General features: G+C 35.4%; 1 protein-coding gene across 1 annotated transcript in view; it reads left to right on the top strand.

Annotated features, from left to right (window-relative positions):
* The window catches only part of LOC128177358 (lysosomal-trafficking regulator-like), a 50,575-nt gene that overhangs the window by 12,813 nt on the left and 12,690 nt on the right, over positions 1-25,072 (top strand). Inside the window, exons 5-30 of the mRNA XM_052844047.1 lie at positions 2,764-2,926; positions 3,201-3,294; positions 3,427-6,020; positions 14,190-14,351; positions 14,526-14,849; positions 15,227-15,293; positions 15,400-15,506; positions 15,837-16,302; positions 16,459-16,600; positions 16,738-16,888; positions 17,069-17,249; positions 17,440-17,633; positions 17,981-18,238; positions 18,700-18,900; positions 19,122-19,403; positions 19,600-19,798; positions 20,263-20,376; positions 20,890-21,498; positions 22,051-22,193; positions 22,832-23,001; positions 23,152-23,278; positions 23,633-23,733; positions 23,869-23,958; positions 24,049-24,134; positions 24,244-24,384; positions 24,654-25,034. Of these exons, the coding sequence (XP_052700007.1) occupies positions 2,764-2,926; positions 3,201-3,294; positions 3,427-6,020; positions 14,190-14,351; positions 14,526-14,849; positions 15,227-15,293; positions 15,400-15,506; positions 15,837-16,302; positions 16,459-16,600; positions 16,738-16,888; positions 17,069-17,249; positions 17,440-17,633; positions 17,981-18,238; positions 18,700-18,900; positions 19,122-19,403; positions 19,600-19,798; positions 20,263-20,376; positions 20,890-21,498; positions 22,051-22,193; positions 22,832-23,001; positions 23,152-23,278; positions 23,633-23,733; positions 23,869-23,958; positions 24,049-24,134; positions 24,244-24,384; positions 24,654-25,034 (7,547 nt within the window). The remainder of the gene's footprint in view (positions 1-2,763; positions 2,927-3,200; positions 3,295-3,426; positions 6,021-14,189; positions 14,352-14,525; positions 14,850-15,226; positions 15,294-15,399; positions 15,507-15,836; positions 16,303-16,458; positions 16,601-16,737; positions 16,889-17,068; positions 17,250-17,439; positions 17,634-17,980; positions 18,239-18,699; positions 18,901-19,121; positions 19,404-19,599; positions 19,799-20,262; positions 20,377-20,889; positions 21,499-22,050; positions 22,194-22,831; positions 23,002-23,151; positions 23,279-23,632; positions 23,734-23,868; positions 23,959-24,048; positions 24,135-24,243; positions 24,385-24,653; positions 25,035-25,072) is intronic.

The raw sequence follows: 25,072 nt of genomic DNA, 5'->3' as shown, positions 1-25,072 counted from the left end.
TGCCAATCGTAATGAAAACATTTTCAGACTTCTATGTACATGTATATACAACTACAGTGTTTCATAAAATATTTTGCAGGTTTTTTTCATGAATATACTTGTATAAAATGTAGCATGTAATTTAATTTGTTTGCAAGGTGTAAGGTATGTGTAATATTACTACATGTACTGGACAGGTATATATAAATAAGAATATTTTACGTAAAGAGAGAGAGAGAGAGAGAGAGAGAGAGAGAGAGAGAGAGAAAATTGATCAAGGTGGAAAGTCCTTTAAAATGTTGTTCTCCTTTGACTCTGTATTTACCTTGCCATATTACGTTATGTATATATCCTGTATTGTTCATTGCAAAAAAGCCTTAGTTCCCTGATCTATAATTTCGGTTTAAAAAAATAATGAGATCTAGCTCTTTATCTAGAATTCAGAGGGAAGTTGTTTTTCAGTGGAAAGACCGGTTAAGTGATAATGGAGAGTTTCAGCTTAGATTTTGGTCAGATTTAATAAAGAAAGGGAATAAAAAGAATGTATCTTATAAATGTGAAGGTTAAAGCAAGGAAACCATGTGACATAATTTAGTTCTCAAGGCTGTGGACCATGCTTACCGGTAGACAGAATATTATGGCCTGTCTCTGTAATTACCTGTAATTCATTATGAAGTCAGTAGTAAATATGGGGGAGAGGACTTGTAGAATAATACTTGAAAGGTAGGATCATTTAAATTTTGTATTTTAAATTAGTTATGTAAGCTTGTGTAAGCTTTACTCATGCAGTACTATGAGTCTCTGTTTTGGGAATATGATACTGTTATCAATAATGTAAAATGCAAAATGATAATGTGAGTTAAAGGCATATTGTTAATTACTAGAAAAATAATAAACTAATAAAATTTTATTTAAGTATTATTTTAAAGATACATGTAGTAATTTACACAAAAAATTAAAATTTCAATTATAGAATTGAAAATGTTCTGGCTTTAAATAAACTACAGTATTTATAATGTTTAATAATTGCATTAAATTTTATAAATGTAATCCAGCCACCCGGCCCCCTTTCACCTTTCGGAATTAAATGTCGATATAATGGGGGAAAAACCAGCCTGCTATATTAATTATATTATTATATTTTAATGTATATTGTATAATTATATAGTCTTCAGAAGAAATTTTTTTTTTAAATGAAAGGGAAACAATGAATAACACTTTCAGAGATGGGAAATAATATATTTTGTTGTTCAAAGAGTGTTGTTCTTTCCTAATGCGAGTGAACCTTTTTTTTTTTTTTACTGTGAAGTAGGTGAATGAATGAGTTGAATTAGCAGGTTGAGAATGTCACCGACCCCAAAAGTAAACCTTATGCGGACTTAATTCAAATAAATCTTAACAGGGTGTAACCAAGCTTGTCTAAATATAGTGATGTGTGGCAGGCTATGATTAGGGCAAGAAAAGAAAGGGTCTCAGAATATAAATCTAATATTATTATTTAAGAATAAAAGCATTTTGATAAATGCAAAAAGTACATGTAAAATTAAATCTGTTTGATCCATTCCACCATATAAATTGTATTAATGGATGTGTATATATATTCATATACATGTGGCAGAAAACAATTTCAATAAGAAGTTATCTGTACTGGCTTAGATGGTTTAAAAACATAGGTCTGTCTGACGTCTTTTCCATTAACTTTTATATGTAAACAGTTTCCCTATTCCACACACGTGGGAAAAGTCACTCAAATTAACAGTCAACTATTTTATTATGAAAGATATAATGATAAATAAACTGTACAGTAAGTCAAATATTAGTGAAAAGATTTCAGTTTCATGAGAATGAAAAATGAATATCTAAAAAATTCAATTCATGAATAACAACAGAAGCCACTGCAGGATTAGAACTCTGGATGTACATAGCACAAGCCTCATGGCTATGAAGTAAGTTACATGTTGCTGTCAATTAAATCCTTTAATAAAACGAAATGTTGTCAGCAGTTGGCCATTTTATGATGATGTGTTATTCCACCTTAACACAGTTTCCCCTGTTGCTTGTAGGTGAACACTTAACATAGTTTTTCGTGACCCATGTTACTTTAACTGGTTTAAAAAAGTGTTCATCACCGCGAGGTGCTACCCTTTTAAGTCATTGATCAAGAAATCTGATATACCTGGTGTCATGTGTATATACATGTATTATTTATTATATATATTATATATTATGTCATGTACCATAGAAATTCCAACTCATGCATCAAAGTGTATGTATGGGAATCATATTGTTAGATGCATAGCTTATCATTTTTGCATAATAATGATAATTAAGTCAGTTTGAAGGCAAATTTAATTTTACAAAGTGAATGGGTGCATGCACAAGATTCTTGTTGTTGGAGGGACGTACATTTAACTTTCTGTGAAATCATTAATATTTTTGGGAGCTCAGTTTTCATGGATAATTATGTGGATACTCTGTACAAATGATTTAACATACTATAACACATTATGAAACACAATCTTTATTCATGAATTACATGTATATAATACAAAATAAATAACCTAGCTAAAGAAATTATTTACCAATAAACCTGTAAAAAAAACCTAGCAATCCCTTAAAATTAAAGAAAAATTGAATGATTCCACAGTTTTTTTTATTTACTCAATGATGATGTATTCTTGCAGAGACACACTAATAAATTTTTGGGACTTTTCTTTCAGAAGAGTCATGTCTCAATATAATCAAAGTTTACGAAATGATTTTGAGGACATTATTTTGTTTTAGTGACATGAGGAGTGTGGCGAATCATTTGTGTCAGGAGTTTATGTCTGACATAATCCGTGTCACTGGGTCCTCAGATGATGAAGACACTGCTCCTCTTCAGAACTATCTCCTCAGAGAGCGAGGATGGCTTCTCCTCTACACAATCCATAAAAATGGCACACAGGTAGAACATTCGATAATTTGTAACTTATTGTTGTATTTCTTTTCCGTGTGTTTAGATTTTTAAAGTTATTGTTTTGCAAAAGTTGATGTGATAATATTCCAGTAATGTTATTATAAAATAAAAAATACATACCGTAAACATATTGAAATAGTGGTTGTAATGTTAATTCAACACTTCTGCAATATATGCACTTGCATTTAAGATTAAACATACTAAAGTTCATTTGTATGTTTTCAACAGAGAGACAAGTCATAGATCTTTTTTTTTCCCATAGGGTCTCACTGTTGGAAAAGATTTCAGTAATCTGCTAGTCTCTTTACTTCCATGGTGCTTGAAATTTCCTATTGACAACAGTGAACCCCAAACAGGTAAATAGTTTGGATACTGCAAATGTTGAATACTCATAATTAAAGATGCAGAAAATATGGTGAAAATATTAAAAAAAAAACAATTTTTGTAGATTATAATGTAAATGAATTTGATATGTTTTCTGAGTTTAGAAATTCTGGAGCCATTGACACCAGTTCACACCTGCTTCCTCCATTTGGAACACTCTGCCAAATGGCAGCGATGTAACTCCCAGAGAAACAAGGTGCTACCCCACACAGACAAACACACACTCAAACTCCACCCATCAGGAAGCCAAAGAAAGCTGAGGAAGATTCCAGAAAGTGCCAAACAGCAGGACAATTCAGACAGCGAAGTGGAGAGTTTGAGTGAACCAATCAAAAGACACAGATCAGGAAAGAGGGCGATGAGGCATAGGAGCATCTCGCAAAGTCTGGCAAAAGAACCATTGGAGAGAAGTCAGTCCAGCAAGGAAGAGGATGAGGAGGAAATGACAACACTGCTGTCCAAGTACAAGGCTGGAAACAAGGCGATATCTACGTACAAACTGTGTCTGCTTATTGTGGACGTCCTCACTGATATCTGTTTACTTGATACTGACCAAGTCAACCACACCAAAGCACTGTCACCGGTTCTCTTACCTCACATCCTTCATACTCTCACAAACATGTATCCCAGTCCCAGTGGAGGAAATGAAGATTTACTGGCTTTTCATTGGCTGAAAAGGCAGCAGACACATTTTCAAAGAAAGCTTTTAAGAACTATTCTAGTCATGGTTTCAACTGTGGCAACTCAACCCAATGGAATCAATGTCATTGTCGGACATAAGTTTGTGTCTGTTTTACTAGATGTAGCAAGGCAGATTCAACAGCTCCAGAATCTTAAAGAGGAACTGTCTTATGCGAGGCAGAGAACATCTGATGACCTGTGTCAGCTGACTGATGACTTTGTTTTGTTTACCGAGTTGATCTTAGGTCTTTTGATGACTGTAGATGTCACATTCCAATGCTTACCGTTCAATCTAGTTCATGTAAAGAGTGCCATACAGCTTGTTGAAGAATTCGATGAAGGACATGGCTTTACTATGTTAGAGAGGATTATCCATACCCTGGACAGTAACACAGTCAAATCCACCTCCATTCAGATGAAGCTATGTATCCAGGTCACGGAACCAGTCAAAATCATCAGCTCCTTCCTCAGTACCCTTAAATCCTTGAAGCTGAATTATATCCATGTCATGAAATGTACCAAACGCAAGCACAAATCTTGCCAGTTTCAAGAGTATTTCAACCACCATCATAATATTCTTGGACTACCACATTATTCTGTTGGAGAAGAAAAGATGGAAGGGATGCCAGAGACATCCCTACATAACACAACATGTCTGGTTGCAATATGGTGCACATTTTTGCTTGATCTCATTTCGAAAGTCAAAGACAAATCTTTACTAATTGAGATTTTACGAACAGTTGAACAAACTGGCAATTGCTGCTGTATTTCTTTAGAAACTATATTTGAGCCAATTAGAGAAAATCTAGCAAAATTCAGTCCTGGAATCAAGAATTTTGCCTTAGAAGTTTTCAACAGGATTTTGTTAGGACAGTTTCATGAAAAAGCTAGCTATGAAAATGGCAAGGAACAATCAATTCGTCAGTGCAATACATGTAGAGACGTAAGACTTGCTAGTGAAAAGAGTGTGGAGAAAATAGAAATGTCAGAAAAAACTGTTACTTTTGGTATGGACAGTGGGTTTTCTAGTCATGATTTTCCCGAAAAGAAATTTCCAGTGATTAACAGTTTTTCCAAGGTGATGCAAGGTTTCAAAAACTTGTTGTTTTCTCCAGACAGTAATGTTGCAGAAATGACTGCTAAAAACCTAGGTACTTTGGCCCTTTTGGGCAGTGCCTCATTGAAAGAAGAGCTCTTTTTCAATGTGTATATCCATGCTTTTGAGTCATTCCTTGGGAATATGAAGAAAACTCCTTCCAGTGGACCTCAGGAAACCCCTGAAAATGTGACCATCCACCCAACTTTTTCTTCTAAAGTGAAAGTCCATTGTTTACTTGCAGTGCCAAACTTGCTGAAAGAAGAGAAAGTGATGAAAGCTTTTCTCACAAAGAGGGGGGTTGGTCAGATTTGTAGAATGCTGGATGATAATGTATTACGAGCTCCTGTCTTAAAAGTGTTTGAAGCATTAGTCATCTTAGATGAAGTAAAGGAGCGAGAATTTGAAAACAGCTTGGAAACCATGGAAGAATCAAAGTCAAAAGCAGGAATGGTCATCTCTGCATTTATAGATGGTCTTGCCAAGAAAACAGACATGAGTTTGTCCCTGTATCTTTCATCTGATATAAAACATCAGAAGGATCTGTGTAAGCTAAGTCCCGACAACAAATACATCCAAAACCTGACTCTAATGGTGGACATGTGGGAAACCTGTGCCAAGCTCTCTCTGAACAGTGAACACTTTGTGGTGCACCTGTTACAGTCCCAATGTCTCCCCATTGCTGGGAACCTCTTGTTGAAAGTCTTAAAACAACTGAAGGCCTCCACAAACTGTGATATAGCCCGGCAGGTGGGCCAAGGGGAGGAACACTGCAAGGATTCGTCCGAGGACTCCGGACAGGAACTGGAGCACCTGGTGTCCTTGACGATGAACATGCCCTCTGTGTGCTTCCTGAAGCTGGCTCTTCTCCAGTGTCTACTGACTGTCTGTAATGTCTGCTACAAGCATCATGGGAGACTGGTAAGTCAATAACTCAATAAAACTGTTAAAGGGACCTAGACACGATTTGAGATCAAAATTTTATTTTTTTATGTATAAAATATTGTATTTGTGCAATTGGAATGATTGACCAAAATTTGAATGTTAGAAGTCCATTCTAAACATTAAAATAAAAAAAAAAGAATTTAAAATCATGTTCAAGTCCCCTCAAACGGCATCTAGCTCTATGCTCACTACTGTTTGAAGATTTAGTGTGCTTGCTGTGAACAAACTCTTTTATGAAACCAGTAAATATTGGAGACATCTTCATCATTTTCAAAGATAAAGGGCACTTGCTGCAACAAAAAATTGAAGTTTTTATTGAAATTGATTATTCTGTTTTAAAAAATAAGTGTTAAATTTTTCCTTAATTTTATTATGCAGTAGTTTCAGAAAATGTGAGCAAAGCTTTAGTTACATTAACTGGTAAATTTTAACTAAGAATCACCATTTTCATCATCAAAATTTGATATTTTCCTTTATAATGAATTCAATATCTATATGACATTTCTATTCAAATTAAGTAAAAAAAAAAATAACATTTCATATTTTTTGTCCTACATGTTTCCGCGAGACACTTATTTTGTTATTTAACTTATTAAGCTTGTTTAAAATAAAAAAAAAACATCACCTGAAAATTGTGCAGTTGCATTTACAGACCGTTTACCTGTACCTGTACTCAGATAAACCAGTGACACAATTTCAGTGTATTAATTCATGCTCTAAACTTTAAAGGAAGTGAACATGAAAAAAATAATTGTTGCTTAATAAATTTTAAAAGCCTTTTGAAACTTAAAAATGAGGTCTTTTACCTTTTTGTTTATTTCTATCAAGAGATTTTATCAATTTAACACTCTCAGTGAAAGGTTTATGCAGGTAATCCATTTTCCCCCAGCATGCATCTGTTCTCTGACGTAGATAAGCCACATTGCTGCTGGAGTGCTGGTAACTTGGTTGGAACTAGGCCAGTGTTTATGTATAGATTTTTGATAAAAGTTACGAAGAAAAAATATTTGTGGATGTGAAGAAAAATTTTGTACTGTCATGAGAGGACAAGGATTAAGTACATTTCTATAAATGAACTTCAGATAACTATATATGGTTTGTACAAAAAATGAATAGATAAATTAATTTGTGAAATATGAGACCATCGCATTCCAGATGTTTGTACAGAGATGTGGCAGTCAGTGTTTACATAAATATAATTTCAATTTAAATTAAATACATTGTATTATAAAATGTAATTTAATTTTATGTGGGGTTCCTTACCGTTACTTTTTATTTCAATGCCCTGGAAATTTTTCTGATTTGTTTTTATCTTTTTTGATAGATTAGATCTTGATGATATGTACGCCGGTTCTGTTTATGCTATCAGAAGAATAACAAAACTAAGACACTTTTTAAAAATCAGGATGCTGAGCAATGCACCTTGTGTGCTCATTTATGTAGCACACACAATGTTCAAACTCATAAACAAGAAGTTCCCGAGTGCAAGAAAAAATAGGTCACATAAACACTGATCCACGGACATTTCATTCTAGTTATATGTCACATTAACTGCTGGTGGGAATGCATCATTCTGAGATCCAAAATCTTCCTCCATAAACGCTGTTTCAAAATGACAACTCTTTACATCCATTTCAAGTTTCAATTCACATTTTGATGATGGCATTTTATCTCTGTTACTGAACGTGTGTAAAAATGCAATGTGTCTCACTGACGTCAGCATCAGTGCTGCCCTCTCTTAAATGCTAAGGGATAACACAGCAGGGAGGTAATGATTTTAACAATATGGCAGCGCTCATGGATTGCAAGAATTAGTTATTCTAAGTGGTATATCTTCTAACTGAAGAAAGCTCTGTCTAAACGGTTTTCAGATATCATTATACACATCAAACAGACAAATTTGAGCCCTTGATAATTTTTTCATGTTCACTTCCTTTAAATTGACTCTATGTAACTTTGACAATCACCCTTGCTCTTTTCAAGCATTGGCGAATCTGTGTATTCAGTCACTTTTATAAAATTTATTCAAATCATCTCCCAAATTGAAAATAACGCATTAATATATGTAAATATACAGTGAACCTTGTTGAATTCAAATCTTGTAAGGTCCAGCTTCTCGATTCCAGCAGGATTAATTAGCATCAAAAGCTTTTGTCTTCTCATAGTTAGAGCAAACTTTCTTTCATAAACAACCCATTTTTGTCCACCTGTGTTTGATTGCAATTCAAAACAGACACCATTCAGACCATTCAGGTTAAACATTATGCAATTTTTATAAATCTATTTATTTCGGCACCAATAATTCAATTATCGTTGACTAAAAATATGAAAGTGTTTTAATTTTTGTTCTCTTCTTAATTTGCATAATGGCAACATCTTAAAAATGGCTGTAAGGTTTACAGAATCTCTGTTAGAAAGTAGCCATAAAAGGTCTAACTTCAAGTTTCCTGGTAAGAATCAAGTTATTTGAGAAATACTGAAAATAATGCATCCAGAATTTAGTAGAAATTAAAAAAAAATCATGCTTAATCTTATCAATAATCCCTTCAGAACAATTAAGCATCACTTGTTTTATTGAGACATTAAATTTTGACATTAAAGCTGACATGAATTCATAAATACGCATTATTTCCCTTTTATCTCCGACTACCGCCATATTAGTTGTCGATTTTTATTGTTCTGCTCATCGCTACACACCCCCTATATAAGGCCGAGAGCCCTTGTCTTGCTTCACCGCATTTAGGAATTTCATACACCTGAACACATTACCATGGATGAAAAGACTTGTAAAAACGCGTTTTGAACAAAAATAATATAACAACCACTTCACTGGCAAGATATATCCAATAAACGACAAAAAAAGACACACTGAAATCCAGGCGCAGATACTTCAAAACTTTGTCAATGATTGTAGACCATTTCCCTGTGTATGTTATAATATCACACATGCGCAAACCACACACTTTGGCAGATCGAGCAATGTCAATTATCGCATGGATTTTATAAACGGGGAGTTTTTGTAGGAACGGATGGAAACGTTGTTACTTTCTTGGATTTACTATCATTTATCTACTGTGTTGAATGTAGTGTCGCCGGGGTTTTCAAGAAGATGCAGACGTTATGCACTCTATATGAACGACACACGTGTTCGATGTGCATGCGAAGTAAGGGGGCACTGTCTGTGCAAAAATATTACGGATACCCCGGACATCCTTTCAAAGAATACATATATTTGCATTTCATTGATTTTTTCTTTATTCTTTATTACTACATTTTACTACAATGTGTAGTTCATGCATTTAGAAGTCCTTGCAACCTGAATGCCTCGATCGGAAAGCAACCGACCTTAACTCTATCAACTGGTATATATACCCCAGTTGCAGTAGAAGAGCGATCGAAACTAATATGGCGACCAAATGCTTTAATGAATTCATGTCAGCTTTAAGATTAAGTCTTCTATTTCAAAAAGAAATTCAAAGATATAAGACAGTAAGCTTGTTACTGTGGTTCAGTAATATTCCTGAGTATTGATTTGGAGGGATTTAGTAAAATGGATATTTTATTATCTGAATACAAAATATTATAAGAAAATGTACTTTAATGAACATTTAATTTTGTGGATCAACTCAACAAAATCCAAGAAAAAAATTGGTATTCAACAGATACCATCTTTGCTAGCCAGGCTAGCGAAGATGACAGATACATATATTGATAAAAACAGAGTATTTAGTATCTGTTAATTATGTGAAGTGTATGACGCTGGACATTGAAGGTTTACTGTTCCCCGCCATTCCTTCTGTTTGCAACTCCAAAATTTTGATTTTAGGATCATCTAGTCTTTGTTTATTTATTTGTTGGCTTCAATTTGATTGTTATGGTTTTTTACTTTACTTAAATTGCAATGCTTCGTTTTTAGCTCACCTGAGCTGAAAGCTCAAGTGAGCTTTTCTGATCACCTTTTGTCCGTCGTCTGTCCGTCCGTCCGTCTGTAAACTTTTCACATTTTAAACTTCTTCTCTAAAACCACTTGTCCAATTTCAACCAAATTTGGCACTAAGCATCCCTATAGAAAGGTGATTATAAATTGCAGAAATGAAAGACCGATCTTTATTTAAAACGGAGTAAGCCTCAAAACTGTAGAAAAAGGGGGGTGCATTTTAAAAAATCTTCTTCTCAAGAACTATTGAGTCAAATTCAACGCAATTTTGCAAAAAAAATTCTTATGGAAAGGGAAACATAAATTGCAAAAATTATTGGCGAACTCTGTTTCAATTTTGAGTAATTAACGAAAATAAAAATAAAGAGATAATTGCTGTCAATCAGTTTATAACTTCAGGTTCGGTATTCCATATTGAAAACGAAAGTTCATTGTGTAAGGCATCCAAGTTTGAATGTTGACGCATGGCAAACGGGTCAAACTGACAAAGATGATTTTGCTTGTTGTGCAACAGTTTACATGCGAAGGGATACTTGAAACATGCTAAATATATTTGTGCCAATTTTGTGAAGTCAATTGAGATTCAATCTTTCGATGCGTTGACCTTTTCACTCATGACCATGGTTTTACGTTGTTTTGAATTTCGTTTATGCTTTTTAACTTGAGAGGAAATATTGCCTGTATTTTGGGATTTTTACGTATCGAATCAAATATAAACTTCGGTAAATCAGACAGTTAATATTTTACCTGCGCAAAATTAGCATAATCTGATGCACTAACAGCATATCATATTATAAATACTATACATTTTATTTGTAATTCGGTACGATCTCTACATTATGGTTGATTATAATGCAACATGTTTTGTTCAGATGCTCTGCAATTTCAGTCTAAACGGAGATTGTTTTTGCTGCTAGAAATATATAGGTATATGTATATTATGAAAAATAAATTGTGCTCTTTCTTTGTTTTAGTGCATGTTTCTTCTGTTTTAATTGTTTATTTACAATTTTCTCTTTACTAATCATTTTCAGCTGAGTCAAGTTTCGAATTATAAGCAAGATACAGAGCTTTGCTCCCAGAACTGAGGCCATGCTTTTGTTCATTCTGAATAGGAAATACCAAGTTTAAAAATCTTAAGTTGAATGTAATTAACTCTTGTGAACAAAAAATTGACTCAAACCAGGCAGAATTGTGAGTTATGTATCTTGCTTTTAATTCTATGATTGATGCTGAAATTTTGATTTATCACTAGAAATGTCTCACTAAACGTTAAATACTTGAACAGAAAAATTAAAAGGATGATATGCTATAACAACTTTTTGGGGCCCCCTCCTTATACGATGAATCTACACCAACTTTGATGGGTTTTTTCAGACACAATTAAATTAAAACGACCTCTTTAAAACAGTTTAAAACATTACTGTTACGGGGATAAATATAGAAAAAATTACAGCGGAAAATCATCTTGATTTGTAGGCATTTTTTTAACGTTGATTGTGAATAAAGATGAAAATAAAGTGTGGCCTTAGTAAAATAGAGCGATATGCCTGCCAATACATTGCAATCTGAGGCTCATTGGGGTGGGGGTGGGTAGATTGACAAGCAAAAAAAAAAAGATTTTGAGTATGGCTATGTCTAACTTTGCCAAAAAAAGCCAAAAAAAAGTGGGGGGGGGGGGGGGCAGGGAGAACCCCCTCCCCCTCCACCCAGTTTCGACGCCTATGTATTGATTATACATGTAATAGCTCTTTAACATATTACATGACAACATTTTTCATTCGAGTGTATTCATCGAACAAGTGAGTAAGGTTATAAAATGTAGCACAAGTTCATGCCTGGTAAACAACAATCGTTTATAATGTGGAAGACCAATTTAAAAATATTTGAATGTTTTTAATTTGAGCACCTTGAGGTACAATTTCCCTCTTTGACATATAGGAATCTTTTTAAATAAAATACAATAACTAGCTAGTACAATGTAGTTGAAGATGAATATGTACCTATATGCATATTCTCATATATAATTTGATCGTTTGATAAAGTGAGGGGGTAGAACTAAAATAAAGAGAATTGGAAGTTAAGAGTGTACCCCTACCAAAATTTTGTTTTCTATCTTGCTTAAGATCTTTTTTTTTTTAAATTGTGATTTATAAGGGTATAATGTCATAGATTTAGAGTATGAAAATAAGTGTTAAATTTGGATACAGTTTATTTTATGGTATTCTTTTTTTGTTTTTCTACCGAGGGGCCATTTGGCACAATATCCTTTGAACACCTATATAAAACCATTGTTGCTCAGGTGAGCGATGTGGCCCCATGGGCCTCTTGTTTTATAACTGAGCTATTAGACAAAATACATCATTAAATAAGATCATTACCGTTTATCATAGTACATGTATTAATACACATACGTGTAATTATATATCTTATACATGTACCTCCTTACATACCAGGAGACAAGCCTCAGTAATTTCTTAATGACCAAGCAAACAAACAACAACCAATCCCATTGTTCTAGTTCAACCATTGTTATTGTTGACTTCGTAAACAACATGAGGATTGTCATAAGATTGGATGATGAGAAATGACATAGAAACATATGTGATATTCCTTCCTGCCTCAGATTATTTGTACATGCATGTACCAGTAATGGGCTGGTGCTTAATATGTCTTTGTCTATGAGATAAAAGTAAAGTTTGTCACAAGTACATGCACACTGTAGTGCATGTGTCTGGTGCATTCTCACATGGCTATTGGGTACAGTGTGCTCTCTGGGTCACAAGACTGATAAAGTTATGATAGGATGTTATATGAAGGGACATCTCGAGAGGGAATTATTTGTCAATATGATCATGATGGTACTTTCATGTGAATCAATTTAATCTAATTGATTGGGAAGCATTTGATAAAAAATAAATAATCTTCCCTCTCAATGATAAAATCATAAACTCTGTTGGGGCACAATGGGGGTTTACATTAAAAAATGATCTGAAAATGGCCAAAAAAAATTATTTGTACCATATAACTGAAAAAATAATAAAAAATCAATATGAGTAATAAGAAAAAATAAACCATTCTTAGTTCTTTCAAAAATATAAATACGTACAATTTACATGTATATGATTATCCATGGGTATGTGATAAAATCTACCAAAGAATCACATGACCCACCAATATTAACAAAGAATGATTCCTTATTACTTAAATATATCAACTGCTCAAAATTTATTTTTGGCGATGGAAAATTTTTAAAACCAGGATTGATAAAACACTGTCATAAGACACTCAAAATTATATATAATAACATTTAGTTAAACAATGATATATCGCTTGCTAGCAAGGGTTACATTGGAAATTGTCATGAAAGCAATTATTGATTTATAATTTGATATTGCATGGTAAGTATTTATAAATCTATGTTATCAATAAGGTATTTATTCTTAATTATTATTATATTTATGTGAATTGAATTACAATATTTGAATTTTTGTTTAAACTGCAATAGAAATACAGTGTATTATAGATAATTATGTACAACAATAAATGATGAATGATTTTATATGCCACTCCATCCATTTCTCATTCTGATTAAAATACACGCAGATCTCTACATAAGTGCACAAAGCATTTCTGCTCTTTTTTTTTTTTTTGGTCAAATAACATAAACATGAGGTGCACTGACCTTGAATGATATAACAGGCACTATTTAATCAGAAATCTATTTTAATGAATTTGACAGATACTGGTATTTGATTTTTGTATTGAGCAAATACCTTGTATAACTTTTAGCAGATAATATGTCAGCATTATCAAAAGTACATGCAAATAATTAGGTAACTGTACTATAAACGTTATAGTTTGATAAATAAATGCAGTTTGACAGAGGGTGATATAACGTACTGGCCTCATTATTCTCCTATGACCCAGTGTATTACCAGATCATTGTTTAGACAAGGGATGAACAAAGTTAAAAAAAAAAATGAAATAAAAGTGAAGGACATAATTATGGCTTATCCATCTAATTTGATATGGTGAGCATATTGGATTAATTTTCATCAACTATTATATTGCTATACAATATGCTTTAACTATACCAAGTAGAGAAGGTTGTAGCATTGAAGATGACAATTTTATGTAATATGCTTGATTTTTCCAGCTGACACTTAAAATTAAATATAAATATTTTTTGTATTTTCCATTTACAGAATGAAATAAAAATGTGGGGGAGGATCCGGGACTCGTTCCAGGATTGCGCTCTCCTGCCTGCGTGCCGCCTCAAGACACTGTTTGACATCATGCTCAACTCAGCTATGCCCAAAAAGGTCACGGTGTTTGACTCCAACCAGAAAACTAGCATTCCACAAGATGTAAGAGGCCAGAGAACTTTGATTTGAAATTCACAGTATTACATTTTGTACAGTGTTGTTATTTTGTCTGAGCATATTGTACACACAACATTGTTGCACTGTCTAGAATTAAACAATCATATTTTTGTGAAGGTCATTAGATAGGTAAAAGAATTGACTTCAAATTTTTAACAGTTTATCAAAGAGGATGTCATTGATGATGATGAGATAAGACAACTCCTCAACATGAGCAGTGAGGAAGAAGGGGATTCTGGGAGGATGGTGGGAAAAGGTTACGACGGGGACACGGAAACATCTCAGGATGAATGCAAGTCAAATGGAGGCTCTGACCCCATTTCTAGAAGGGAGTACTTTCCCTCCTTGTTTAGGTTGATCATTCAGCTGTTAATTAAAAGTCAGGAACACCAAGCTGGGAAAAACATCCTTCCCCAAGTCTTGTTAAAACTTCTACAGACTCTGAAAGGAAATTCGGCAGCAATTATGGTTGTCTGTGAGGAGGTAAAAAAATGTCTTCCTTTTTTGTCTGAATTCAGGCAAGCACAATCCTTGAAGCAACAACTTAAAAAAAAAATATTTAAGACTGTGTTTTTCAAATATGAAATGTTGTTGTTGTAATACACAGAAATCCACCATCACCAACTAATATAAAGTAATTTGATTCACTGTTCATTATGACTGACTCACCAAATTGCTTCATTGGTTACCATGTCCACTCTGACACAAAACCTCTCTGCAAAGCAATATATGTTAGTGAAAGCAGTATTCTTGTACAAACAAATTTTACACCTACCCTTAATACATACCGAGCACATTTTGGAAAATGAAGACGAAAAATTGTTACTTGTTTACAAGTCCTGTGTACCTCTTTTTTTCAGGGTCTGCTGTATGAGATACTGAATGGCTTCTGGACACAGCTTACTGCAGAAGATGACCAAAGAATGGGTAAGGACCAGGAGTTATTTTGTTTTTGAAGAATATTACTTTTGAAAAAGCAGTCCTCATACAGAGAGGTATATAAATCAGATTTTTTCCTCTTTAATGTTTTCAGTGAGGCGGTACCTGCTTTCACTTATCCAGTGCCTGGCACAACATAGGATCACATCCCTGGAGCTCCAGAAAATCCTACAACTCTTCCAGTACTCACATATATCAAGGGTAAGGAAACTGGAAAGAAGGAGTAATATATGTAGCACATCTTACCGTAATACATGTACCATCTTAATAGAGATTGGAGAGTAGGGTTGCTACTTCTTTTAAAAATTGCAGCAGAATCTTTACCCTCACTGAATGATTGTTAACCCTAATAAAGACATGCTCACTTGAAATTTATATGCAAAATGTGAGAGAGCTCATGAAGACAATATGTACTGTCTACCTTTTTCCCAGTAAATTGTATTGAAAAATTTTTTTAAGCTTCATTTTTTTAGTGGTTGACTTCGGACTCATTACCAGTATGTTAACTTAAGATCCTTCCTTTTATTCAAGGAGTTCCTACTGTCCTGTTTGCTATCCATTGTGGAACAGTCCAGCATTCAGCCGTTCTACAGTGTCAAGTTCCCAGTGAAATCCGGCCCCAAGAAAGCCTCCACCCAGTCCTCTGTATCCTCGGGCAGTATCAAGGTGTCCTCTGAACTCCTGCAAACCAAATCGAGGACCACAGAGAAAGGCAGTGCTGTGATTCCTCTCCTACGCTCTATCTCATCCCTCATGATTCCTACACCAGATATTCAATCACAGCAGGAAGCGGAGAAATCCCAGAAGACATTTGAACAGGAAGTGTGGAACGTAATGGCTCTAGAGATTCCATTGTCTATTGGGGTCATATGGCCTCCTTATCAGACTGGTTTGACCTTTGCTCTCTGGTTGAAAATCTGTGAGGAAGAGGGGATGAGTTTTAAACCAACAACAGTTTTATCAACAGTGAACCATGTTTATGCATCAAGTAGTGAAGGTAACTATTTATTTGAGGGGGGGGGGGGGGGGAGATTGACGTTAAAGAAAAAAATAATGAGAAGCTAGATAAAGGATCCTTTTTAAAAGGAACATGATCAGTTGTTTGTAAGCATCACAATTTACTTGACTAACTCATGTACAAATTTCATTTCAGACTTGTCAAAGAAAGGTCTTGCCTATGGAAAGTCCACCAAACCATTGCTGACATCAGAGTGCATTCATGTCATGTCTGTTGGTACAAGGGATAAACTGTTGGAAGTGTGGATCTCTTGCAAAACTGGAATGTTACTGTTTAGGTAAGTGTGTACATAAGAAATTAAACAATTAACAAATATTTTCAAGTAACTGTATATGCATTGAGTAAACATCAATTACTCGGTATGTATTATTTCTAATTAGTATGAAAATCATAAATCTTTTTCTATTTGAAAAGACTGACCTCTGAAACCAATGAAGGTGGATTGGTGTTGGATGAAGCCACATCTAGAGACAGTGTTCATCCTGGAAAGTGGCACCATGTCATGTTCAGTTACGTAGAAGCATTGGAGAATACGGAGGAGGAAGAGCCCAAGCTTATAGGCAGGGTGAGCCTTAGGAACCCAGTTGTACTATAAATTGTTCAATAAACAGTTGTACTATTATTTTCATTCATAATGTTCTCTACAGTAAAACATTTTACGTGAATAGGTTGATTATGTAAAAGCTCACTAAAGAATTAAAGTGGCATTGGTATGGACTGTATAATGTATTGCTTTTGTTCACAGATCACTTTGACGATGGACGGTTGGCAGAGACAGGAAATACGACTAGAACAGCCAAACCCAGCCACGAAGGTGGAGACAGCAGAAGGCAGGAGCAGCCTGTGTGTCGGCCATGTTTATGATGAACTTCGAGAAATGACCAACTTCCTGCCTTGGCAGTTGGGTTCACTGTCATTGTTCAAAGGTGAGCATGTCTTATTCAGTTAAATCATAGATATACAAATGCTTATCAGTATTGTAGATATTCTTTTAACATTTAGAACTTCCATGTTTATTTTTTTTTAAAACCTTTTTAAATAAAAGAGTAAGATTTAAATTGAAGCTTTTTGTCTTTGCACTAACAAAACTCTTGCTTACCTGTTTTACCTTTCCAGGTGTGGATCTTAGTGAGGAGGAGTGCCTTTACCTGTATGCCCTGGGCCCAAGCTGTAGGGCCCTCAGTAAATGTGATGGCCCTGAGCAGCCAATGTCCTACTCCACCTTCATCACTAAACGGCTGATACAGCACTCCAATATTTCCCATGATGCACTAGTGGGACTGCGGCTTGTTGACAGAAATCAACTGAGGGTAAGAATAATTGCAAAATCAAATTGTGTGAAAAGTTTTTCCAATGATTTTTAATATCATTAACTGATACAGCAACTTTCTTAAAATTTATCAATTTAAATAAAATGATGATAATGGCATTGGGACAGTTCTCGCTAAGGACCATTTCTCACTAGTGCATTGTTACCTCATTCTATCAACACAAAATCATATATGAAAATTGACATAACAATGCATTTGTGAGAAATGGTCCTTGGGGAGAAATGGTGGCATTCCAGTAGTCTTAAACTCCATAAACATGTATCTTCTGATATTATGGTTTTAAAGTAATTCCCATGACTGTATAGATGTATTTGATTTTTGTTTAGATGAAGATCATGCTGCACTACAGCGGAAGAAGTCCAGGCCAGGTGATGCTTTATGAGTCTGCCCTCCGATCAGAAATCCCCGTCCTGATGGCAGGAAACCTGGGAATCCCCCAGCCCCAGTCCCAGTTGTTGAGTCAGCAGCCGCTACTGAGTGATGTGATGACCCACGGCAAGGTGGCCACCAAGCTGTGTTATGGACTGGAGAAAGCGGTGAAGGAAGTGGGAGGAATGGAGACCATCATGTATCTGGTGGCAAAGGTAGGAGGAAGGTGTTATGGTGGCCTTTATGATTCCTGTCTGAGTTTTCCAGGAATACTTTATAAAATGTTTTTCATTGGGGAGATAAACTGTCCACTTAATGATAAACCAAAAAATTTCCTTATGACATTTCCATGGTCATAAAAATCAAATTATAATTTCTTTAGTACTGCAGCATTGGGTCAAATTCTTCTATATGATTTTCATATTAAAAACAGGTAACTGATTTTTAAAAAACAATTATCAGAAACAGAAGATTCACACACGTTTTGACTTTATAACATTTTATGGCCCATGAAATAGAAATATTTTATTTCTTATTGACCTCCTTCTTAACTTCCATCTTCATTTTTTAGGACTTATAAAAGAAATATGTATGTAATAAATGTTCAGATTTGTTATTCTTTAACCTACCACAGTATTCACAGACATTTTGACTTCTTTACAACATTTGTCTGTAGATTGTTGAGGACAATAGCCATGACAACCATGACAAGGACAAGATGGAAGAACAACTGCAATCCAAAGTGCTACAGCTGCTCTTCTCTGTGGTCAACTTCTCTCCTGACCTGGCCAACGACTTCACAACAGCTAATGGGAACAAACTTCTGTCCAAAGTCTTGACCTCCAGCAGGGGAATTGTGGGATATAGCACTCTAAAGGTAGGATAATTCAATCCCTGCATGATATGTGATATAGGTAATATATACTCCAATTTAGAAAGTTATCTTTTTTACTGAAACTAAAAACTTCCATGAAGTTACATCCCCAGGAATAAGCAAAACACCTGCAATCCACGAAAATTGGCCCCCACCAATATAAATGATTCCAGAGTAGAACTTTTCATTTAGTTTAATTTTGGTTTCTGTTTATAAATTGCCAGGTTCTGTTTGATGCCTGTACTACGGAGACCATCTTTAGGTTTGACCCCGAAACCAAAAACCTGGTAATGAGGAGGAAGAATGAAGCAGTGGTTACCAGGGCGACAGTGATTGAGGAGCTGATCCTCAACTGGAGGATCTGGGAGGGGGCTGAGGAGGGGGTGTTGGATCTCCTATATCGAGGACTATCCTCACTGATAAGGGAGGACCATCCTCACCAAGCCTTCAACATCAAACAGTTCCACTCAGTGTCGGTGGTGGATCGCATATTTTGTACTTATCAGGTGTGTTTGCAAATATGACCGAAGTTTACAAGAATAAGAAAAAATATGAGCTGTGTTTTTTATAGCTATATTATGTCAATTACATATGAATATTATTTGTGTTTGACATATTTTTAAACATTAATACTACAATAGAGTCTGTGTTTGTTAATTTTTTATTTACTTTTCAATACATGTATTAATTATTGTAAATTAGGAGAGAATTCAAGATGGCTACCGTGCATACCCCGTGTCAATTGGTCAGTCTGTGGTCAGCATCATCACTAGCCTGATGGGAAGCCCGCCTGACATGCACATCATTGTGGCGGTCTGTGACTTCCTGTTGTACGTCCATCCCGCGGCTAACACCTACATCAGCTGTACCCAGTCAGGGTTCTACTTCAAACTGTGGTGGGGTCAGTGTCTATTTGATAGGTGATTGATAACTGATGGAATTAATCTTACTGATGACTGAAGGTGGCATATGATATTCATTTAGAATTATGTATTTTACATGCGATAAATGTTTGTGAGCAACTTCTGCTTGCAAAATGTTACACACGATTACAAAATGCATTCAAAATATGAGAGAATTTAATGATCACATATAAGTTCTCAACTGTCAATTGGCAAATAATACTTCATGTAAATTATGACCTAGTTTCATATCAAAGAATAAGTCTGAGATGAAATTTTATTCAGTATTTTTGAAATCAATATCTTGTTTTGATGTAAGTCGTAAAGTACATGTACTGGTAGATTTGTTATGCATCTTGTGTTGATTGTAGTGTTTTATTTTGTTTGATTGTCTTGAAGGCAGGGAATCATATAAATTCTGTACATTTACACGCCCAATCTATAACTGATTGTACCTCTGTAGATTCGGATAAAGACACGACCTTTAGATCGAGTCTGAGTCGAGTTAACACGGTGAGGAAACCGATGTCCAGTACCCCACACAGCAAGAGTGAGGGTTCCAATCACAGTGCTGCAGGTCAGAACCCACCACCACAATTTATACCACCACAGTAATTGTGGAATCATTTATACCACCACAATAATTGTGGAATCATTTATATGCTAGTTATGTGGATAGTCTTTAGTTAACAGGTTCTTGGAGGTTAAATTTTACTGTTGGGTTTTCTTGAATACATTATCATTTTATGAAGAGTAAGTCAATTTTTGAGGGACTTAACTCATTGTACTGAAAAAATCCATAATTGCAGAGCAAGAAATTGCTTTTAATTGACCCTTCTCCTTTTAAATATTTCTGGGGGGTTTTTCTTGACTTTTTCAAATAAGTATGAATAGATAAACAAGCTTGAAAATACATCAAAAATCGAACAGAAAATGGTCTTTTTGTGGAATATTGAACGGCATGTTTTAACATTCTGAAACTTCTCATATTTGTATTTTGCTCTAAGAGATATATGTTGTAGTTTATAGAATAGATTGTATTTGATGATGTAATTCATTGTGATACATTGATAAATGTCTACTTAACTAGATACTGAAGTAGACTCTGCCAAGAGAAATTTGTTCAGTGACGATGATGTAGTCTTTAAAGAGGACAAATACCCGCCCGTGAAATTGTTACATCGCAAACAAGGCAGTTGGATGGAGATCCTCACCCCAGAGGAGTACAACCAACCAGAAACTCCGCCCTCCATAACTTTAGATCCCCCTCTCACTGATACAACCCTGGCCTCCATAACTTTAGATCCCCCACTCACTGATACAATCACAGAGGTAGACACAGCAGACCCAGGGGAGCTAACTCTACAAAGCAGCCAAGCAGGAATGACAGAGAACCAGTTAGAGAGCCCAAAGACTGAGAACCAGCTAACAGTTGACAACAGAGAGTGTATGGAGACAGTGTCGGACTTGGAACAAAGTGGGGAGTCTGTGGAACACATGGTCACTCCATCAGATGTAGAAAGTGAACTGTACTCCCAGTTTGAGGGGAGACGAGACTTTTACACATCCCTGTCATCCTACACGTCAGAAGAAATCCACCACGACGACGAGGGACTGATCGCTCAGAGGCCTGATGTCCATTTTGATGAGAAGACTGAGGACAATGAGTTTGAACGGGGTCTGATTGCTGTCTGTATAGGTAAGTCTTGCTCTTAAATCTATTCAGACTTAACAAAAGTGTCAAAAATGTGTTTAGTGTGATAAAATTGTTTTACATTTTTCTTAATTATATATTAATTAAATTGTACATAAATTAAAATTCATCTTTAATTAAGGAATGAATTCAATTTTTATTTGTTTTATACGATATAAAATGGTTTGGGGCAGTTTACGCTTTATAAACTGAGAAGCACTATATAAAAATGCGTAACTGTTTCAAACCATTTTATATCATATAAAACTAATAAATATTGAATTCATTGTTTATAATTAAATTTTTTTACTCTTCATTGTAGATAAAAACGGTCATTTGACCTTCAAAATGATGCAAAATTGTTCAAAATTCAAATGTAGCGTCAGGCGTATTGATACGTTTTTGACGTTAAGCTTAGTATGACGTGGGCAACATTTTTTATACGATATAAAATAATTTTTTAGCCAATCAGAAAGTGCGTTACAACCAGAATTGAATTATTTTTTTATCTTTGGGTACCATGACTGTCTGAAAAAATTATGGATAACTTATGTGTAGGTTTACTGAAGACTCTGTCAGATGTGGTCATCAACATCCCAGATAACATGGTCACCAAAGTTCTACAGAAGGTCATCAATACCGACATCCTGATCATCATGGCTCACAGTAACTCGCCGGAGGTCAGGACCTACGTAATCAAGGTAAGATCACAGAAAGGACCTACATAACCTAGGTAAGGCACAGAAAGGACCTACGTAATCAAGGTAAGACCACAGAAAGGACCTACGTAATCAAGGTAAGACCACAGAAAGGACCTACGTAATCAAGGTAAGACCACAGAAAGGACCTACGTAATCAAGATAAGACCACAGAAAGACCTACATATTCAAGGTAAGACCCCAGAAAGGACCTACGTAATGAAGGTAAGACCACAGAAAAGACCTAAGTAATCAAGGTAAGACCACAGAAAGGACCAGCGTAATCTAGGTAAGACCAAAGAAAGGACCTACGTAAACAAGGTAAGACCACAGAAAGGACCTACATAATCAAGGTAAGACCCCAGAAAGGACCTATGTAATCAAGGTAAGAGCACAGAAAGGACCTACGTAATCAAGGTAAGAACACAGAAAGGACCCATGTAATCAAGGTAGGACCCCAGAAAAGACCTACCAAATCAGGGTAAGACCACAGAAAGAGGCGTGTCTCTATCATATTACAGGTATTATGTGTAATTTCTCCTGAGAATATAGATACCGGTATTAATGGTATATAAAGGAAAAAATATAGATACATTATTTAACTTCCTGATTTTATGTAACAATTTGTGTGTCTCTTTTAGTTACTGAGTAGTTACCTGTTCCGGGCCACACCTGAGCAGGTGTCTGAGTTCCTGAAGAAGGAGAGCTTCCACCTGTTGGGGGCCCAGTTTTACCAGTATCTGTCTCATACCGAGCAGTTGGAGGAATCTATCTCACTCATACTCGGCCTACGATTCACCTTCGACTCAGAGTGAGCTTCTCTTTCACCATATCATTTACTTTCAGTACTTGTAATAAGGCTGCTACATTGTACCTTTATTGAAAATATCTGTTTTGTTACATGTATCATGTCATTTATTTTGGCGATTAATACATGTTTATTTTTACATTGTTCCTTTAGTTTGGAGATAAGTGATCTTGAGATGACCCCTGTCCAGCAGTCTGCTGTTGTCTTACTTCTGTCTCTGCTGGAGAATACCCTGTGGGACGTGGCCCTGTGTCACAACGCCCTCCTGACCACCAGACAGGTAAAGGCCCTGGTCAAAAATAACAAATTCACTACCAGTATTTTTTCTCCCAATATACTGTAGATTCCTTATTTTACGCAAGTGCTTAATTCTGTGATTCAACCATTTCGGGTGAAATCACAAGAATATGAAATTGCAAACGGAAAATTTTAATCACATTTTAATTTAGTTTCGTGTCTCAAAAAATTATAAGCCAGAATTTAAAATCCGGGAGATGTGCTTCTTGCAATTTTATGCGGGTAATGATTCTATGCATTTGAATAGGAATTTACAGTACTTGATATCCATATACTGGTATGTCCAGAAATCATGACATTATACAGATATCTTCATTGTTTGTATTTAAATTTGTAGTTATTTGAGCGCAGCCCTATCCTGGGCTCTCTAATGTTGGAGGCAGGTTTGGTAGAAGTTCTTACAAACATGATGGCAAGGATATATAGACTCTCTACCAAGTAAGTATAAATAGACAATGGTCATGTGTATTCTTGAAAAAAGGTTATTACCCTTACGTCTTTCAAACTGAACAAATACGTAAAGGTTTGTTGATTATCACATGTTAAGAGATAAGATAAATGGTTTCTTTGCAGGAACACTGATATAGCTGGAAGAGATGAAAGACAGATCTGTGTTGAAGATCTCCAAAACCTTGTCTGTGTTATAGCATGCAGGGAGTTCAGGTAAAAACAATAAGTTCTGATCTGAATTTTAAAAGAGAAGATTGTTAAATGTAGGAGTAGATCAGATGTTGATGAGTGATTTGTTTGTAGTGCAAGTGGCAGCCATCATCTCCAACAGTTTGATGATTTACGATATCTTCTGAGGCAGCTGGAGAACAAAGAAAGGAAAGAATTTGGTGTGTTATCAAGATCTTGTCAATATGTAATAACTACCAATCCTATGATTTCAAGTCATCCCAATAAAACATTATGAACATCATGAAACAGGTTTTTTTTTCTTGACAGGTGAGAAGAGTAAGCCGGTGCAGAACTTGAAGAGTCTACAGTACAGTGTGATTCTACGACAGCTGACTGTGGTAGAAAATGCAGGACAGGACAGGTTATCCAGACAAGTGTCCATGCCTGCTGAGTTTGGGGAATCTTATGGTAATTATGCAGAGAATTTCTTTTCCTTTGGCAGATCGTTTGTACTCTTAAAAATCTTGATATTTATGCTGAAGTGAATGTTGAAGAATACCAAAAATAACTTTGCACATGTTGTATTACCTTATCATGTCTTGTGAATTTTCTTTAAAGAATTCTCATTGATACTTATTATTCTGTGTCTTGAGAACATGTCTGCCCTGTTTCACACTCACACTGTGAACATGCACATCTGCCCTTTGTCATAAAGTTCATCTGTATCTTCTCTTCAGGACATTATTTTGGACCTACCCATTCATCCCCACCTATCGTGTATAAGCCCAGAAACCTCCCTGAGTCCCTCCCTAGACTGTCGGCTCTACCTGCATCATTTAGCTTGTCTTTAGATCTAGACAACCGATCCTACTCCCAGGGAGATTCCGACAGTTCCACATCATCGGGACGTTTCTCTCGACATCAGTCATTGGGTAGTAGTCTGCCCAATGAACCAAACACTCAGAAGCAGGGCAAGTCGGGATTCTCCATCAGCAACATGTTCAAACAGCTCAGCTCCAAGAAGAGTAGGCTGATGGTGCTCCCATTGTCTCAGTCAGAAGTCAATGACAGAATTAAGAAGTTGCTAAATTCTGCTGTGGATATTGTAGTTAATGCTGGTATGTGTTATATTTCACCACACTGAGCCTTGTATTTT

This window comes from Crassostrea angulata, chromosome 3 (genome assembly GCF_025612915.1).
Source record: "Crassostrea angulata isolate pt1a10 chromosome 3, ASM2561291v2, whole genome shotgun sequence".
NCBI lineage: Eukaryota > Metazoa > Mollusca > Bivalvia > Ostreida > Ostreidae > Magallana > Magallana angulata.
Note: the sequence above shows the minus strand (reverse complement) of the source record. Positions and strands in the feature narration are given on the sequence as shown.